At 41.3% G+C, this 19912-nt stretch overlaps 4 protein-coding genes across 4 annotated transcripts in view; 2 read left to right on the top strand and 2 right to left on the bottom strand.

Moving 5' to 3' along the window:
• Nucleotides 1–1878, top strand: part of LOC133405893 (PH domain leucine-rich repeat-containing protein phosphatase 1-like) — a 47592-nt gene extending 45714 nt beyond the window's left edge. Inside the window, exon 17 of the mRNA XM_061682949.1 lies at nucleotides 419–1878. Coding sequence (XP_061538933.1) covers nucleotides 419–1543 — 1125 coding nt within the window. The 3' untranslated portion in view covers nucleotides 1544–1878. The remainder of the gene's footprint in view (nucleotides 1–418) is intronic.
• Nucleotides 1693–10209, bottom strand: si:ch211-191a24.4 (uncharacterized protein LOC100150331 homolog). Its single transcript, XM_061682951.1, has 4 exons — nucleotides 10051–10209; nucleotides 6000–6127; nucleotides 5762–5880; nucleotides 1693–4204 (listed from the first exon to the last, which is right to left on the bottom strand). The coding sequence occupies exons 2-4, from the start codon at nucleotides 6098–6100 to the stop codon at nucleotides 3546–3548; spliced, it is 879 nt and encodes a 292-aa protein (XP_061538935.1). The 5' UTR covers nucleotides 6101–6127; nucleotides 10051–10209; the 3' UTR covers nucleotides 1693–3545.
• A 90-nt stretch (nucleotides 10210–10299) lies between these two features.
• Nucleotides 10300–13238, top strand: c8h8orf82 (chromosome 8 C8orf82 homolog). Its single transcript, XM_061682952.1, has 3 exons — nucleotides 10300–10548; nucleotides 10650–10698; nucleotides 12375–13238. The coding sequence occupies exons 1-3, from the start codon at nucleotides 10381–10383 to the stop codon at nucleotides 12821–12823; spliced, it is 666 nt and encodes a 221-aa protein (XP_061538936.1). The 5' UTR covers nucleotides 10300–10380; the 3' UTR covers nucleotides 12824–13238.
• Nucleotides 13239–15467: 2229 nt separating this feature from the next.
• The window catches only part of LOC133406105 (carboxyl-terminal PDZ ligand of neuronal nitric oxide synthase protein-like), a 137089-nt gene continuing 132644 nt past the window's right edge, over nucleotides 15468–19912 (bottom strand). Inside the window, exon 14 of the transcript XR_009769026.1 lies at nucleotides 15468–15845. The gene's annotated coding sequence lies outside the window, so the exon portion shown is untranslated. The remainder of the gene's footprint in view (nucleotides 15846–19912) is intronic.

The raw sequence follows: 19912 nt of genomic DNA on the forward strand, positions 1-19912 counted from the left end.
GCTGGTCATATAGGCAGAGGCAGGCTTAGCCACGTGCCAAGATGAAAGAAGCCATGGGGAGATTCTCCATTGATGCCCATTGTTTGTTATTGCATTTTGTCTTTCTGTTACGCTGTATCATGCTTTCCATGCGCTCGGGGTGGCACAAGATGCCGATCTCACAATGTATCATTTTCTCTGTGATACTGTAGTATCAAAAGACCAGAATTAAGTAACACTGTCCAGTGAAACCAAGTACAGTATTTAGTTTGGCACTTTGTGAGGATTTTGTCTTTTTAACATCGCAAGGCTTTGTCCTCAACACCCCGTAGTTAAACGAGCAATGGAACCCAAACAAACATGAATTCAATCAGTTAAATTATTCATTCGAGCCACGGATGCACATTTAACTTAAGGCTTCAATTTTCTCTTTCCGTAGGACAATAAAGTCTGTGGCCTAACTGACTCCACCAGAATTATGGGCTATTCCTTCCTGTGTCCGTCAGTTACCCCACGGCCACACGTCTCCATGGTGACGCTCAGCCCACAGGATGAGTTCCTTCTGCTGGGCAGCCGAGGATTGTGGGACATGTTATCTCCCAGTGAAGCGGTGGAAGCCGTAAGGAATGTTCCAGACGCGCTGGCCGCTGCGAAGAAGCTCGTAACTCTGGCTCAAAGCTACGGCTGCTCTGACAGCCTCAGTGCTGTTGTCGTCCAACTCGGTGTCACTGAAGGCTGCTGCTCCTTCTGCGAGCTGCCGCCTCCACCTCACAGTCAAGGTTTGCGTGCACACATGCAAGCTCACCCCTACCTGGGGAGTGCGGACATCCTGCTGCCACCACCGTCTTCGGGAACGGTTAGTGAGCTGAGCAGCGAGTTCAGCACATCTGAAATGAACAGTGAGTTGGGCTCCACGGCATCGTCCGAAGAGCCACCGCCCCAAACTGAGCCGCTGTCGTGCCATATGAGCCTGCCGGGGCGGACTGGCCTGCGACGAGTTGCTTGTGGAAGCGGGGGCTTCCAGAGGCAGTTCTCCGGAGCGCTGTCTGACAATGGGCTTGACAGCGAGGACGAGGAGCCCATTCCAGGGGTTTTCTCTAACGGCAGCCGTGTGGAGGTCGAGGCCGATGTCCACAGCCTAGACTGCCCTGCACCTCAAATACATTCGCACTCTAGCACTAGTGTTCCGCAATCCATCACTTCCAATCACGACCATTCACCGCCCCCCATCTCAAAAGCCCCTCCCCCACTAACGCCATCCTCCCCCTGCCTCGGTGGAGAGACCCGATCGAGCACTCTGAGCCGCAGGGCTAGACCCAACGGTTCTGTGGCGTGCCACGGAAGGAACCAGGACCTCATTGAGGAGGCGGCAGATAAACCAGTCAAGAAGCAGGGGGGATACTTTAATGCTCCCGCTCAGCAAGAACCTGATGACCAGCTGATCATTCCACCGGAGCTGGAGGACGAAGTGCGACAGATCATCGAACAGCAGCAGATGGAAACTCTGAACCAACAAGCGACCACCTCCCAGAAACCTGCAGACTATTTTATCACACCACTCTAAAGGCCGCCGCACACCGAGCGACTCGGCCGAACTGTGGCGCAGTGTGCGTAGTTTTTGCCGCGATTTAAAATTTGAATCACACTCACACGCTTTCACTCACGCTGAAAATACATTTCCGGGTTTTTTTGCAAGCAAGACCCCAAACGGCTTCCGCCCTGCCCCAAGCAAAATAATTGAAGTATATAACGCATCAAATATTGTTTTAAAGCAATACTTCATTTTATTCATAATGTGCCTGTGGATGAAAAAGCAAATCTTGTTTGTAACCAAAATATATGTGAACAGCACATACCTCGCTGGGTTCGTTCAAAGGAATGGAAGTCAGCGAATGTCCCGATAAAATATCCACACGCTTTTAGTCTGACCCGCCTCTTCTTTAACTATTAATCTAGATTTTGTGATTTCAAAAATGTGAAACATACAGGCTCACTGTTCAGGGTGTCCACATATTGAAGCGCTCATTGCGCGGGGTCATGTCGGCAGCTCTTTATTTTTATGCGACGATCCGGCCCAATCGCGTCGCGCAGTCCTTCTCTCTGCCACAGTGCGTCACGTTCTCGTCATGTATGTTACCGCATTCATTTGCACTGCTTCCTCGGAGGGTTCAGATTTTATGGACCAGAGACTTTAAAAAATATATATTTACTCTTTTCTACTGTTAACTCTGTGCCCAACAAAATGCAATGCAATTTTTTTATCACACTTAAGTTGATCTCAGAATCAGAAACATTGTAAATGCTTTTTAAAGTAGAATTTTGACTTATTTTGTTTTATGGTACGTTGCGATATGGACCACGGTGTTCTTTTCAAACTTCCTGGCCGTCGGTTTTTGGTCTCTCGGTTGTCAGCGTTAGTAAAATGTTAACTCCTTGGAGTTTAATACTTTAAAGTGACCGAGTTACCGATCCATGCTAATGTTCTCTGAGAGAAAAAAAACTATGCGGAAGGCTGTTGTTCCACATTTGTGTTCCCCTGAGGTGTGCTGAGTGAATGTTGAACAAGAGAATCCTCCTGTTCTAACCAGCCCATTGAATGTTATCAGAACTGTTACATATTTCAACTGCACAAGAAAGTTAGTTTTGCTAAATAAATTTGAGTTTGCAGATAACTGTGTTGGTTGATGATGCCTTTAATAAATCATATATGGAAGGCAGCTCACGTGGATGAAAATGATTCCCGGTTGTTGTTGAAAGCAGGAATCACCCAAACTAGAGCTTTCAACTAAATGCTGAAGTTATCATACTAATGATCAGAATGTAAACAAAGTAGTAGACTTAAACGTACAGTACAGTAAATGTGGCCTGAGGATGACAAAGACAACTTGCAGGAGTGTTTTGCCGTGATGAATATCTTGGAAAGTGCAACGAATCACGTGAGACAAACCTTGCAAAACATTACACGTTCTATCTTCAATTGTTGCATTGCTCTACAAAGAATGAGTTTTGTGAAACGGTTACATTTAGAACTTGTACTTCACTCTGCTGAATTTCTTCTGTTATGTGGGTTGACTGTATAATGTGTCCTGTATGAATGTGTGACAAGGCTGCCAGGGAGCCTATGAAAGACAACAGGGTGACCACAACTTCTGTCGTGTCCCCTCACGGTCTTTAAATTATGTGCAAAGGGTTTTTCCTAAACACGGCTTCCACTAACAATAACCTCTACATGAATCCATTCTCAAGTTGATTCCAGACATAGCTTTAAAATTCTTACATTTGTACTAGAAATACACATCACATTATTCAAGTTTGAATTTTAAAGTATGATTAATAAATTCAAATTGGATTCATTCTCAGATTGCATTTTTAAGTAGCAATTAAGAGAACAATAACAAAAACAATATGGTTATTAAAAAAAACAAAACCACATATCCTGATATGCTTACAAAAGACAAATGAGGGCTGTAAATCAGACAATGACTGGTTCCACAACATGAATGATAAAAAGATTAACAAACTGTTGTAGCTCACTGGGAACAGAGTAAGTGCCCAAAAGGTGTCAGTCACACAGAGGTGGTTTCAGCCCTTAGCGGGGCTCTCTGTGGATGGGATCTGGGCTGCTCTCGCTCCACCTCGTGCCGTTTACGTTCCTGCAAGTACTGATTCACCCTACGGATGGTTTGGATGGTGAGCACCGTCCCGGCGGTGTAAAGGATGGCTGTGATGAGTCCAAATAAAGCCACGGCCGCATCCGCCCCGCTGACGTCACAGTTCATCCAGGTGTACCCGTTTCGTGCATACAGCCGCTCACGCTGCTCGCAAACATCAGTGGCGTTGACACCAATGACAAAGTACAGGTAGAGACCGACGGCCACCACATAGGCGACGGCACCCGCTGCCTGAAACACCAGCGCCCCATATAAAAGCTTACGGGACATATGGTGGGGGGGCTTGTTGCCTGCAACCACAAAGAGCAGCGAGACCACGCCCATTGTCAGGCTGAATGCAATGCCGCCATAGATGCCCGGAGCTCTCATCTGGCTGTACTGCATGTCCAGCTCGCGCACCTTCTGCAGCTCTGTGCCCTGCAGGTTAAAGTTGGAGTTGATGTCAAAGCTGCCAAGTCCGCCCATGGAAGATAAGCCTGACGTCACCATCTGAGCGGCGACCACACAGATCAGGACTAGGCCATTGGTCAGGACAGAACAGATCAGAACAACACCTGGAGACATGAGACATTCAGATCGGTCAATACACTTTGTTTTTGATCAACAAAACAATTTTCATATCTCACAAAAACAACCCAAGTAAAGATAAAATCCAGTTTCTCAGTGACAATTTAATGTATTCAGGGAAAGAAATTCAAACCTCTCTGGCCCTGTGTGTAAAAGTAATTTCTTCCTGAACCCTTGCCAGCAATAACTGAAATTAAACTTTTGCGAGAACTGGTAACAAGTCATTCACATCACTGAAGAAATTTGGCCCATTCTTTGTTCATATTGGAGGGTTTTTTTTAGCATGAAAAGCTTGTTTAAGGACTCAATTAGATTTAAGTCTGGACTTAAACTTGGCCAAAACCTTTATTAATACCAGTTAAAAAAAATAAAAAAGTATAGCATTTCTTGCTGGTAGGTTTCAGGTCGTTGTCCTGTTCATAACCCAAGGGCGCTTGAGATTGAGGGTAGGAATGTTCATCTGCAGGATTTTCTGGTAAACAGCAGAATTCATTGTTCCATTAATCACAGCAAATCGTCCAGGTCTTGAAGGAGAAAAGCAGCCCCAGACCATCACACTGCCACCACTATGTTTGTCCTGTTGGCATGATATTCTTTTGTCAAATGCTATTATTTTTTTATATATAACACACACCTTCCAAAAAGTTAAATTTAGTTGGGTGTCAGTCCACAGAATATTTATCCCAAAATCTTTGGTATCATTGAGATGTTTCTTGGGAAATGTAAGACAAGCCTTAGTGTTCTTTTTGTCAGCAGTGGTTTTCACCTTGGCACTGTCCCATGAATGCCATCCCCCCCGCCACTGTCTTTCTTACGGTTGTGTCATGAACACTGACCTTAACTGAGGCCAGTGGTTCTTAGGCTGTCCTTCTGGGTTCCTGGATGAGTTGTTTTTGCACTCAAGTAATTTAGTTGGCTGACCGGAATAGTCTGTGTTGCCAGTGAAACTGAACTCAGCCTTCCAAAGTCTGTGATAATCAGTTAACCCTCCATCACCTGACCACTGTGTAAAAACTTGAAGAAAAGATTTGACTTTATTCAAATTGAAATGTTTCACAAAAGTGAGTTAAGTCTTTTCCATTGATCAAACAACTGACGAAATTGATCAAACGACTTTGGAAACAATTGTGTCATTATACAGAGTTGCGTTAAGCACCTGTATGCTGTTCAGTGTTTTGCTCAAAGATTGTCTTCAGTGGTTTGTTAAGTACAAACAATTGGACTGAATTACAACACCTTTAGATTTTTCCCATCATCATGTTTGGGCTCTGTCAAATTTTACAAATCGGTATGCATGTACCCCCTCTTTATGTCAAAATGTACTTCAGCAAAATATGATACACTAAGGATAAATTAAGTATACTCTGCATCTCTGACAGCAGCTTTGTACCCCAAAGTGACAAAGAGATGGTGAACGCAGGAAAACCAGTTGGACCCGTGTTAAGTTACAGAAACCAGAATGGAACTATGCATAATGAAACCACAGTCCACCCCTCGATGCTGCACTGAGAAACTCTGAGCCTTCTTTCCACAATCAGTCTCACCTCTCCTGGAGCACATGTGTGTGCATTTGGAGTCATTATGTTCAACATGCGGTACGTCCCGCGCACGTTGGGGATGACGGTCTGGATCTCTGTCATAGTACGGCGGTCGGGAAGATGTCCTGGAGAATGCAAAGACAAGTCTAAGTTTGTAAAACAGCATCCATTTTATTCCCATCTTTTGGATTCCGACACACACGCATTACTCTCAACAAAAATCTTAAATCTCCGTTGTTCACACCTGTCAGCTGAGGAGCGGTTGCCATCGCCTGGTTCACGGGGGTGACGGTGGTCCCCGTTTCTCTCCCTGTGGCCCCGGGTTGAACGGGGTGGTTTGCTCATTGCAGGGGACTGAAAGGCAAAAAGACCCTGAAAAAAAAAAAAAAAAAAAAAAAGAATTAAACGACTGAAAATAAAAAGGAAAATATTGTCACCTTCACTCCAGTTCATCACAGTTTGTGTATCACCTCCATTTAGAGACAGCCAATTGGTAACGTACAGATTTGGAGAAAATTCTTGGTAGCCTTTCATTTAAGAAATAAAAACCCACAATGTTCACTTGTCAATCGTCGCTGTCTACTGTGAAACATGGAGGAGGCTTGACTTTGTCCTGGGGCTGTTTTTTTTTTTTTTTTAAATCCACACTAATTTAGTTTGATTGCCTCGAAATATTTCCTTGAGGCAGGGGTTTCAAACATACAGCCCGCAGGCCATAACCGGCCTGCAGGATGAATTTGAAAGTGAAAAAAATGCATACTGTAAGACAGGGGTGTCAAACTCATTTTAGTTCATTTGATCTCAAATATGTCAGACCAGTATATCCGTGGCCTAATAAGCTATAAATAACGACAATTCCAAAATGTTCCCATTGTTTTGGTGCAAATAATTACAAGTACATTTTAATATTATTCATAATTACCATCTTCTTACAAATCTTGTTTCTAATATGAGCAATCTGAAATGCCTTAACATAAATGAGAGCAATTTCACCAAATTATTAATCCGTATTTTCATTTCCACATGTGCAACATCCATACTGTATGTACCTTGTATAAAACTAAGATATAGAAATAATTTGAAATTTACATACATTTCCACATCCATCAGAAAATCTGAACAAACCTCAACTGACTTATCACACTATGCAAACGTAAAGGAGATATGAGGTCTTAATACTGCATACTTCAACAATTTTATGTACTTTTTTGCTCAAGAAAATAAAACTGGCATTCATTTCCAAATAACATCAATATATTTTGGAGCAATTGGTAAATAACTCAACGGCCTTTGGAAGACCCCCCTTTTCATCGCCAAACTCGACACCACCGTGTCTTGGTGTGACGTCAGAGGCAGAAGATGGAGACCAAATTCGCTGCAGAATTATGTTCAATCACTCATTTAATATGCTGAAAACTTGCTAATTTATTAGCGTGTCATCATTAAAATGATACAAACACAGCAGGCGAGTGCCACATCCTTGCAAACCTCATGTATGAACCCAAGCAATGTGGCATAAACTGTCACCAATCATCGGCAACATTTACACAGACATCTCTATTCATGGCAGCTTCAACCTCTGAAAATATAACGATTGGCCCAATATATTTTGGGTTTTATGGACATTACGCGTGATCCTTTTTCTCGAACAATCATCTATGGAGAGGAAAATGTTTTGGTCCAAAAACGACCGTTCGGATATTTTCAGGGATGTACTCATACATTTTGGTGACGATTGGCCGCAGCTTTGGGACACAACACGACGCAACGCCCTCGTTATGACAGAGTTTGCGTCTGTCACACGTGCCGCCATGCGCCCAACAGAAATGCCTCTGATCTTTTGGAACTCTATTGACATCAACATCTTAGAACTGACATACAGTATGCGGAAATGAATCTGCAAGAATTCATGGAGGTGTGACGCGGCTGTCTTCTTTCCTCAGGGTGGCATTTCACCAGTCAGATTTTCAACAAGCCTTCCGACGCGTTTTACAAATCACTATTTTCACTCATCATTGTCAAAAAACAAACAAACAAAAAAAAATTTTTTTTAAAAATCCAGACTCTCAATAGAGGCAAAAATTGTACAGCAGAATACATAGACGTTCAATGATGAAATTTGGCATCTTTTAGCCTTCACAAATGCATCAATATCAGGTGTCAAATCTTTACTTTTATGGAAAAAATTGCAGTTCAAAGTATTTCCCCACAGGCCGGACTAAGACCCTCTCATGGACATTGTGGTGACAGGAGGCGTTCCCCCCCCTTAATCAGCCACTGTGACTAAAGGGCGAGGGCAGCGGCTTAGAAGACAAGCACCACTATATTAAAAAAATAAAAAAATAAAAAAAATGGCAAAGTTAAAAGCCCTATACAGTGGATGGGGAGTGATTACGAACACTTTCGGTGACCAATAAGAGAAAAGATCAATGTCATTTGGAGCGTGTGTTTGTGTGTGCACATACAGGAGAAGGGAGGGATTGTTGTGGGATTGCTGGACTAGTCCTTGTACTTCTGTCTCACTTTCCTAATGTCTCCTTCTCAAATACAGTACATATTCATTATCTCTTAATTCATACGATAATTTTATACTGGCAGTCATTCATATAGTACTTCCATTTATTATTCACTTTCAACCGCAATCACACTCACCCTAAAGATTGCGTCAATACGGACATTTTACATATTTATTTCCGCCATTTCTTGACCAATGCAAACCATTCCAAACCATTCTAAAAAACGTTCCGCTCGTTCAGGATATCTTGTGAGTCATTTCACAAACATACCTCTATCATTTAAATGCTGCTTTTTCAGTCTCACATTCAAAATGTTTTCGATTTTAATTCCCCAGCATTTCAGTCCAGCGTCACCGCTTCAGTACTTGCATGCAAGTACAGAAATTGTACGTTCTAGTTTTTAAGTGAAACAATATAGTTTTCAGTTCTTAGTACCTGTGGGTTTTTGTGTGTGTGCTTTCATATTCTGTACAATCACTGTAAACAATTTTAATGCACACATGTACTTACTGTAGGTGAGAAACTGAAGAAAATAGCAAATCCCTCTTAAATCACAGATTGTTCTTATAAAAGGATAGTTAAGGATTTTCTTTTTTCTGTATTGCTTTGAATTAAAAATCTAAAATACCAAATATGATTTAAATTATTTAATTTGTTTAATTATTATTATTATCATCTATTATTTTTGTTCACAGTCTGTTTACTCTTGACATCCAATTAGACTGTATTTGACCCGTCAACAACGATGAGTTTGACAGCCCACGATTAAATAATACCAGCATTTTTGCCCAGGTGACTTTCATTCATTTTTTTATTTTATTTTTTTTAAATAATGCACTTTAAAAAAAGCAATGCCTGATTTTCATCAGTTAATTGTCAGTATTTTTTTTACATTTTATTATTACATTTGTTAGTTTCAAGTTGTGAAAAAAGACTGATCATGGCTGTTTTTCTAAGAGGGTAGCAACAATCTTGTTCATGTCAGTAGCTGGTCAATAATAACAAAATTTATTTACAGTACTGCCTACCTCTAAGTAAACTGCAACCCTTTGTTTTGTCCCAAGTACAAAAAAAAAAAAGTGCATCACCACTCTGATATCAGGTTAGTTTGGGAAGGTGGGAATACAAGTAGCCATTGCAAAGGTCAAGAGGAATAAACCTCAATTATGATAACACACCGGAAGCTTAAAAACTCCACTGTGACACAGTAAAACTGTTCCGGCATAAAAGGGATACAGCTTTTCCATTCTGCTTGACCTAACAGCCGAACAGGACAAAAAATAAAAATAAATAAAGTCTATTTTTTTAAAACAGCAAAGGTCAGAAGGTATTTTAAAATGTTCCTCTTGTAAAAGCAACATTCCCATTTTTTTTTTTGACAGGTGCAATAGAAAATTATATATTTTTAAATTTGTGGAGCGGCCCAGAGTGAGAAGTACTGGGTCCGCCCATGTCTTTGGCCAGACATTTTTTGTTTGACTAACCTAAATAACCGAGGCTAAAGACGAGCACCTGAAGTGACTTTAAACTCCAGAAAGGGCGTCGAAGAGGTCGCTAAAGTGTCAAGTGTCAAAGCTTTTGAATAACGTCAGCCAAATCAACTAAAGTGTAATTGACAAGGACATTTTGAGGAAAGTTGGAAAAACACCTCCTCCAAACGAAAATAAACCCACTCGGAAAGGTTCGCCACAACACAAAATCAATGACAGTAGACTCAAAGCTACCAAAACGGAACGTCTACGGCTCAGTGTGTTACCGCTGACTGAAATTCAAACTTACTGTAAAGTCGACGTAGTCGCAGCGAAGTCCAACTATCTCGCCATTACGTCCCGTCTACTGCGGGCCCAGGTAAAGTAGAAAGTGCCCCACCCGGCCTGGAAGAGGAGGCGGACCACATCCAACATGGCGCCTCAGGTATGCCTGAGGTGCTGACGTAACTTCAATTGTGTGCGTGTTTATATACTGACTGTCCACTGGGTGGCGCCAGTCAACATAAAATGCCAACATGTAAACATTTCCGGGTTATATTACGAGTCACGTTATCCTTGTGTGGCTGTTCACGCCAAGTTGGATTCACCATTGTCGTGTTTACAATTTTGAGTTGAGCTCATGTTGTTTCTTCGGACTGCTGCTGTGCTCGTTAACCAGCGTCTGGCCGGTTTACGCTGCACCCCTGCCGGCTACACAATCCTCAGAACCTCCGCTGCGTACATCCAGGGTCAGAGCCCTGAACCAAGGATCCGAGAGTACTTCTACTACATTGACCACCAAGGGCAGGTGAGTGTTTGCTGTTGCTCTTTTTTTTTTTTTTTTTTTAAAACAAGTGTCGTTTGAAAAGATGTTCCTCCCATCACATGTTGGTTTGTGGTCCTCTGCAGTTGTTCCTGGATGACACCAAAGTGAAGAATTTTGTCACCTGTTTCAAAGGTATGGAAAGGGTAACGTTTTTATTTGTGTGTGTGTCAGTCTTTGCTTAGTTTTCCTTTATCAGCCATAAGACTCTCTTATGCCCTTGTGTGACTTGACTTACATTATAGCCAAGTCACATACATTACAGGTCCTGGTAATAATTAGAATATCACGAAAAAAAGTTGATTTATTTCAGGAAATTACATTCAAAAAGTGCTCTATTTCAAAATGTTTGATTCTTTTTATTTTGATGATTATCACTGGCAATTCATGAAAATCTCTCCAGTTCAGTTTTCTCAGAAAATGTGACTGATAATAAAAAAAAAAAAAATAAAAAAAAAGAATTCTAGAAATGTTGGCCAACTGAAAAGTATGAGCATGTACAGCTCTCAATACTTAGTTGGGGCTCCTTTTGCGTGAATTACTGTAGCAACATTCTTCCATATTGCACCTCTCCACAATATTCAAAATTTCCGAGATACTCAATTTGGGGTTTTCATTAGTTGTTATAATCATCAACATTAAAAGTAATAGACACTTGAAATATGTCAGTCTGTGTGAAACGAATGTGTACATTACACAAGTTTCACTATTTGAATGGAATTCAATCAACAATCAAATCAACTTTTTCATGATATTGTAATTATATGAGCATCACTTGTACAGGCACTTTATTTAGAACTGCAATTTTGAATCAAGCATGGAACCCAGAGAGATTTTCTTTCTCTGCTCCACTGTTTATAATCTGACATTGAATATGGTTGCTTTCAATACATTTTGTATAACAAATCTGGCCATGACTTGCTATGTGATTAAGCATTGGTCCCATGCATAACAGGCCAATGAGATCATGTTTACTTGTGGTCAGAAGATTACATAATCTCATCATGGGCATGATTGTCATTTTCATTTGGAGTTTGTAATGATTTATGCCAACCGGGATTATAAACATACATCAATGTTTTTTTTAAAAACAGAACTTGGGTCCACAATTTTGAATATATTTGGGATTTTCGCTAATCCACACATGGTCAAAATTATACATAAACTGGCACTAAAATCTAATTGAATGTCTCTTTGTGGGTTTCACATAAACCAGATGCTTTTTGAACAAGCTTCGACATAATTCTGATTGGTTATTGGACCACTCTTGCTGGCGGAATTGGTAGAGCGTTAATTTAAATTGATTTGATTCCTCATACAGCATTGTCCGCAAATGTTCAATAGGGTTGAAGTCGGGGAATGGGAAGGTCATTCCAGAAGCTTGTTTTCGATTTTGGAGCAGGGGCTTCCTCCTTGGGCGGCACATTTTCAGTTTTAATGTATGTAACAACAATGTCAAACTTGCTTCACTGTGGACAGTGACGGTGATGTTACAGTAATTTCCAGTTCATGGCAGTGCTTTATGGTTACCAATTTCATTTTCCTTTCACATCCAAGTAACATCGGCTATAATTGTTTGAACTGAAATCATATTAGATTTGTAAGTTGTTTACAAAGGGCTCCAAAAGACATAAATCTACACAAAAAATAAATTGCAACCTGTTGTTGTATAGATGCTAGTCTGCTCCTGACCTTTGTCAAGGTGCCCTTGAGGAAGGTACTTTTAATTTATTAGTCAGGCCTTTTTTTTTTTTTTTTTAAACAAGATTACAATGTTGCAATTCTCATTCGTCATCTTCCTGTATCACCAGACAAACAGTTCCTCGTCTTCTTCTTCAGTCGTCTGCGTTTAAACCAGAGCGGACGCTACGACAACGACTTCCCCTTCCTGTCTTTGTGTGGGAGAGAGAGGAACTTCCTGCGTTGTGATGACCGACCAGTGGTCTTCACCCACCTGCTACAAGACGCCACCGCCGACCAGGACTTGCTGTCGTTCTGCGGCGGCGCAGAGAAGCTGACAGTTTCCTTCCATCCTGAGGCGCTCTACATGCATCCGGCCAGCGGACGAGTTTACCACCCTTGCTCGGAGAGAACAGGCGGCGTCGGGCTGTTGAGGTCCGCCTTGGCTTTTGAACTCAGCCCGTTCTTTATCTACGCTTCAGAGCGAGGTCAATCAGGACCACCCACACACTTCCTATGGAGGAAACAGCAGTACACCCTAACCAATGAGCTGGCAGGGAGCTTTTCCACAGAAATGTGATGGTGTGCCAAAATCTTGGCACCTTAGTGACTGTTAGGAACTGAATTGCTAATCATCAAGGAATATTGAGCTTGGGATATATCATTTCAAACATTCATATTATCATGAAGCTAAAAATTGTGTTTTCATAAACTTGGATTACGATTACTTGGAAACGTGTTGATTAATTGGATGTGCCCCATTGGCGCCTGCAATGTTGACAAGGAAATTAAATAAACTTTAAATGTTATCAAATGTTCCCCATTTATTTCCAAGACAAAAAAAAAAATGATTTGGAAAATGCCAAATGCTGTTTATATTGACATTTTACACAACTGAGGAGTTGGCATTAATGCTAGCGCTAACACTCAAATACTGTCTGCTCCAGCACTAATGTATGTGATTACACTTGTTGCTTTGATATTTTAATAAAAGAAAAAGGTAAAATGGGTAAATATAATTATTTGAATGATATTCACGTCTGGGAATGAAAAAATGTTTTTCGAGCATTGCGTTTTGTGTGATTTCTTTAACGTTTTGCTGGTAAGACTGAATGGTTTGTTTTTCTCACACTTTCAGATGAACAGGGTCACTGGACATGAGAATGTTTCACTTGCATGACCAGTAGGTGGCGACGTCAAGTCTTGGAATAATGACCAAGTGATACTTGTCACTTCATTAACTTGTAATCAATAGTAATATTGATGATGATGGTGGTGGCATGCGTGAATGAGTTTGTTGTGCAAGGAGGTGCAGAGAAGCTTGAGCTCATACGTTTTAGTGTGCATCGGTTTGTCTGTGCCCAAAGAGAAGACTTTATTATCCAATATAGCATTTAACACCCTCTTTAAACGAACCACATTTGCAATAAAGCCAATGTGGCATTTTTTATTTTTTTAAATCTCACACACAAACATACACTTGTCGGCCTCTATGACTACCAGAGGTCATAAATCACCACAGTCTGCACCCTAAATGTCAAACTACAGTAGCAAGATATAATGTATTTACAGAATTTTCCTCTTGCTGGCAAGGGCTAGTGTCTTGGACTTGTTTACCCAGGTCATAAAATCCTTTATAGCGGACTTATCATGTCTTTGCGTGACTGGAAGATTGAGTGAGATGCTATGGTTACTCTGATGCATTTGAGGTCTTTGGCTGGGATTAGGCTCCAGCACACCCGTGACTCTAATGAGGAGAACCAGTCCAGAAAGTGGATGGATAATTTAATAGTCTTCGTAATTACATTTTTTTTTTTTGTCCTGTTCGACTCTGAGGTGAAACAGAATGGAAGATATGTATCCCTTTTATGCCGGAACAATTTTGCTGTGTCACAGTGGAGTTTTACGTCCAAAAGAAAGGTAGTTGGAGATAGATAAATAGAAGATGGAGAGACAGAAGAATTCATTTTATCTATTTAAATAGAAAACAACAAACAAATACCACTGATGTCTTTTATCGCAAATTTGATTTCTCGTGTTTATAATATTAAAGTTTGTTTATTCCAGATTCAGTGTTTAAGCAAAATTTAAGTTTGTTGTCATATGATAAACTTTAACGCTACATTTCTGGAAAGAAGGGAAACATGCACATCACAGTGATTTTTCATTAAATATTGAGTTTGGCCTGCGACGTTGTTCCAATTTTTTTTATTTTGTCCCACCGTGAATTTGAGTTTGACACCCCTGATACATGGGGCTGTAGTGCTACACCCGGTGAGGGAAGGACAGGACAAGATAGACCAGGACGAGGACAGGAGAAGAAGCATGCAGGACAATGGTCATGAACCCGGCTGTACAACTGAAGTGTGGTGGGATTGACGATGTAAATTCTAAACGTCTATAGGACGAGAGTATGAGTGAGGGGATACACAAGCAATTCGCATAGTTCTAAGTTATTTGTCGCAATGAGGACAGGCCCATGTGTCCACCTAAGAGAGGCTCGGTGGACGGAACACCTCCCACACCGAGGGATCCAAGCCGGTCTGCAGTGCTCATACAGTATTTGAATTAAATACATAAACAACTAGCGGCACGGTGGGTGACTGGTCAGAGCGTCTGCCTCATTTTCATGAGTTATTTGTCGCAATAAGAGAGTGACCCCACACCCAGTGAAAGAGTCCCAGGGGTGTGTGCTTGCGGACACATGCAAGTGAATTGACACCGTTTTACAAGCGCAAAGACTGACAGAAGTGTCCTGTAATTGCTGTGGCCGCACCGCGGAGGCTGAGGACCCCACCCAATCGATCGGGGGGTGGGATCGGGCCCAGGGGTCCACCCGAAAACAGCCCGGTGTACGGGACACGTCCCACAGTGAGGAACCCGGGGCGGTCCGCCGGCACCACAGAGGCGCCCTGACAACTGGTCACCCAGTGGGGGCCACAGGGACCCAAGGTCAGCCCCCTAGCCAACGCCCCCACAGACGTGTTGAAACCCGGTCCGACACCCACACCCTCCTGACCCCATATCAGTCCCCCAGAAAACCTTGACATATGTGCCCAGATGTGATTAGTGAGAAAAATATATACAGTGAGTGGTGTGAGCGTGTGCTAAGTGAGTGATTAAGAGGCATGGCTCCTGCAGGTCGAGCCCATCAGGCCGGACAACCATCGACGAAGAGGGCTGTCCCACCCGGACCCGCAGCATCAAACCCCCCCCCCACGCGCACATATTTCCGAAATATTCAAAATAGATAAAACGTAAAATCAGTTGCATAGAGTATAGTCAATTATTATATATAATTATTGTATTTTACTGTACTGTAACTTTTAACATTTATTTATGCGGCCACAAAAGCAACAACAGAGTGTATTCATGTGAGAAAAAATTAATAACAAATTATATATACTATATCCTCCTGAGACCCAGCCTATTCATTTGTGTCCACTGTAGTAGACATTTGGTTTTGGTCCATAACTTTTGACTAATTTGAATTACCCTACTAAGTCCTGATGTGGGCAGTAGAGGACATCCTGGCCTTCCCAACGATATCTCATGATATCGCCCCCCTGTCAGGAGAGAAAATGGAGAATGCAGCAAAATCCCTGGAAAAGAGAAAACACACACATACAGGTGAAACGACCTTATGACACAAAACATACACGCTCACACACATACAACAACAACAACAACAACAAAAAACACCATACTTAAATGACCTAAGTAACTTGATGCTGGGCACGAAGCATCCAGGCGAGGAAACGACATCTCAAAGACCATGACTACCTTTCATCATAATGTCACGTTGATGCCATGAGGCGGTATAGTGGGACAGAGAGGTTAGCTCACCTGCCTGCCTGTGAGTGACTTTGGCCTCAGTTTGGAACTGTCCACCACCCAGAACCATAATGATAGCACCCAATCTGTTCTTTCTTCCCCCTCCATGAACCACAAAGTCCCTTTCTAACTTAACACTCACACAGCACACAAACGTTTTTCCCATTTATGTGAACAGTTTGGCCTTTGGGCTGCTGACACTCTAGTTCTACCTAAGGTAGAATTGCTAATCAAAGTCAATTTTTATGTCGACGCTTATTTAAAATGATTGTCCCGTCATTTCACAGAGAATTGTGTTGAAGATTTGTGAATAATTACCACTTTAGCAGAATAAAAAAACAAGATCTCCAAGGTCCAAATAGCAAACAAACTCACATTTTCACTTTAGTGGTTGAATGCAAAAATTGGTTCATCAACAACAATGGTTGACTTGATTTGTTTTTCCGCATCAAGCATGTCGCAGACGGGGCAATTAAGCTAAATAATTTAGTCCTGCCAACTGCCCTCAACCTTGCTGATTCAGTTTGTGCCAAGGCCCTGATTTATTTGCCGGTCACGCATACATTCATTACGTTAAATGAATAAGCGGTCCCAATACTTCTAAGTGTATGCTGACTGGATGTGGGATTTGGGTATTCTGGGTAATCATCCTGTTCATGGTTAGGGGGAAACTGGAGCTAATCCCAACGGGCATCGGGAAAAATGCATAGAACATCCTGGACTAATCACTGGCAAATCATAGGACACATATCGAGACGTACAAACATTCAACACATTGCTGAGTGGGAACAGAACCTGTGCTGGCAGTACGAAAGTTTAATGAGTGAACCGAGACACTTCAGTGACCCTAACCAACAGACTAACTAACTAACTAAGAATAATAACCTGTCGCATCACACTTTCAGAATAAGCTGAGGAGGTGGCCACCAGGAATGACAAAGACATGAAAGAATGGATACAAACTGAATTCAGTCGGAGACAATGACAAGTTAATACAAACTCACACAAAAGTCTGAATAAAATTTATTTCTTGTTATATCGATTACATTCAGATTAATTATGTTAGGAAAATAACACCTAAATACCCAGATTCAACGTTTCATATTTGTAAGTACAGTGGAACCTCGGATTACGAATTGAATTGGTTCCGTGACCCTGTTTGTAACCCGAAACATTCTTAACTCGAGATAATGTTTCCCATTGCAATCAACGGAAATGCAATTAATCCGTTGCGGCCCCCAAATTAAATTATACTTACCTTTTTGTTTTGTTTTGAGCACTGTGTGGTTAAAAATATAGTGCAATACAGAAATAAGTGAAAACACACTATTTTAAAGAAATAAAACACTAAATAAGATAACTTTATGGATGGGAAAGAGGAGGAGGACTATAGCTATTCACAAAACAGATCAGAAAGTCAGACGTCATATCCATCCATTTTCCATACCACTGATCAATTAATGTTTTTGGGATGTGGGAGGAAACCGGAGTACCCGGAGAAACTCCACACAGGCGAGGCCTGGATTTGAATCCCGGTCCTCAGAACTGTGAGGCAGATGTGCTAACCAGTCGTTCACCGTGCTGGCCGGGATGCCACATTGTAATTTAAAAGATTCATTGCTCTGTTGGCAAATTTGCTGCACATTTCTTTTGTTCATTCTTTTGTATTGCCTCAGTCATCAGCAAGCGCAGTTTGGTCAGTCTAACAAAGAGCAAAAAATAAAAAAAATAAGAAATAAAAATAAACAGGGCCTACCGGAGTTGCATGACGTAGATCTTTCTGGTCATCTATGATACGTGGTTTCAAACACTATCTTTAGCACTTTGTTTACTTTTTTTTAATTAATTTTTTTTTTTATGAAAATGTTCCGCGGAACTCCTTCATTCTTCATTCATAATGTGGCAGCTGCTGGTCGCATTTGATTGGCTGAATGCGTAATACGTACCAAGAGGTAAGTTTTCAGCGTAAATCCTGTACGTAACCTGAATTGTTCGTAAACAGTCATTCGTAACCCGAGGCTCCACTTTATACAGTATATTTGTTGCACACAAAAAACATTGAAGTTTCACACAAACATTTATAAGGGACATGAACCTAATTTTGTTTTTAGCAGCTCCATTGTTCCTTCATTTCCTCTTTCATAGACATTTATTAACTTCATTCATCTGCTTTACGGTTAATGTCAAACTCACGAAACAAAAAAGGATTCAACAAGAAAACTACAAAGCAAGACTTGTTTTCATTACTAGACCATATGGACTTGGAAAAAAAACTTTGCATACTCACAGATAGGAGAATAACACTTTTTTTCATACGAAATGGACATGAATATTGCTTCACTGTAAGTACAAAAAAGACTGGTCACTGGTTTCTATAAAGATTAAAAACAACAATGTGGTCACTTGTGTCTTTTCATGATTCAAGTAATTGAGACATTTTGACACAATCAGAGCAACCACTTGGAGTCTCACTGCTTTTTTTTTTTTTTTTTAATTACAAGCAGCTAGCTGGTGACAGTGTGTCAGTGTAGTTTTATATGCACTGGATTAAAAGATTTCTAATGCCTGCTTCACCCATATGACCAGTGATTACCCCCTGCGCTAAGGCTATATATATGTATGTATACATATATATACACATATATGGCTTTCTTGCATAGACACACTCACACACACACACACAGTGGGTACGGAAAGTATTAGTTTATATATATTTTAGTATATTTAGTATATATATATATATATATATATATATATATATAGTATATATTAGTATATTTTTTGTCCTCATTAATGTACACACAGCACCCCGTAGTGACAGCTCCAGAGATGCAGTCGGGAGATGGGAGAAAATTCTAGAAAATCAACCATCACTGCAGCCCTCGACCAGTCGGGGCTTTAGGGCAGAGAGGCCCGACGGAAGCCACTCGTCAGTGCAAGAAACATGAAGTTTGCTAAATAAAAACACCTGAAGGACTCCAAGATGGTGAAAAATAGGATTCTCTGGTCTGATGAGACCAAGATAGAACTTTTTGGCCTTAATTCTAAGCGGCATGTGTGGAGAAAACCAGGCACTGCTCATCACCTGTCCAATACAGTCCCAAGAGTGAAGCATGGTGGTGGCAGCATCATGCTGTGGGAGTGGTTTTCAGCTGCAGGGACAGGGAAACTGGTTGCAATTGAAGGAAAGATGAATGCAGGCCAAGTACAGGGATACCCTGGATGAAAACCTTCTCCAGAGTGCTCAGGACCTCAAACTGGGCCGAAGGTCCACCTTCCAACAGGACAACGACCCTAAACACACAGCTAAAATAACGAAGGAGTGGCATCAGAACAACTCCTGTGACTGTTTTGAATGGCCCAGCCAGAGTCCTGACTTAAACCCAATTGAGCATCTCTGGAGAGACCTGAAAATGGCTGTCTACCAACATTCACCATCCAACCTGACAGAACTGGAGAGGATCAGCAGGGAGGAATGGCAGAGGATCCCCAAATCCAGGTGTAAAAAACCTGTTGCATCCTTCCCAAAAAGACTCATGGCTGTATTAGCTCAAAAGGGTGCTTCTACTAAATACTGAGCAAAGGGTCTGAATACGGCTGTGGCTGTGTGATATTTCAGTTTTTCTTTTTTAATAAAGCCGCAAAAACCTTAACAATTTAGTTTTTTTCTGTCGATATGGGGTGCTGTGTGTGCGTTAATGAGGGGAAAAAAGAAGTGCAATGATTTTAGCAAATAGCTCCAATATAACAAAGAGTGAACAATTTAAGGGGGTCTGAATACTTTCCGTACCCACTATGTGTGTGTGTGTGTGTGTGTGTGTGTATATATATATAT

The sequence above is a fragment of the Phycodurus eques genome, chromosome 8, assembly GCF_024500275.1.
Source record: "Phycodurus eques isolate BA_2022a chromosome 8, UOR_Pequ_1.1, whole genome shotgun sequence".
NCBI classification, from domain to species: domain Eukaryota; kingdom Metazoa; phylum Chordata; class Actinopteri; order Syngnathiformes; family Syngnathidae; genus Phycodurus; species Phycodurus eques.

What these genes read in the sequence shown, in the direction of transcription:
- si:ch211-191a24.4 (XM_061682951.1), bottom strand. Translation starts at nt 6,100, where the DNA reads ATGAGCAAACCACCCCGTTCAACCCGGGGCCACAGGGAGAGAAACGGG. An exon ending in AACCGCTCCTCAGCTGACAG is followed by an intron (nt 5,881 to 5,999) that starts GTGTGAACAACG and finishes TGCATTCTCCAG; the next exon opens with GACATCTTCCCGACCGCCGT. An exon ending in ACACATGTGCTCCAGGAGAG is followed by an intron (nt 4,205 to 5,761) that starts GTGAGACTGATT and finishes TCATGTCTCCAG; the next exon opens with GTGTTGTTCTGATCTGTTCT.
- c8h8orf82 (XM_061682952.1), top strand. Translation starts at nt 10,381, where the DNA reads ATGTTGTTTCTTCGGACTGCTGCTGTGCTCGTTAACCAGCGTCTGGCC. An exon ending in ACATTGACCACCAAGGGCAG is followed by an intron (nt 10,549 to 10,649) that starts GTGAGTGTTTGC and finishes GGTCCTCTGCAG; the next exon opens with TTGTTCCTGGATGACACCAA. An exon ending in TTTTGTCACCTGTTTCAAAG is followed by an intron (nt 10,699 to 12,374) that starts GTATGGAAAGGG and finishes CTGTATCACCAG; the next exon opens with ACAAACAGTTCCTCGTCTTC.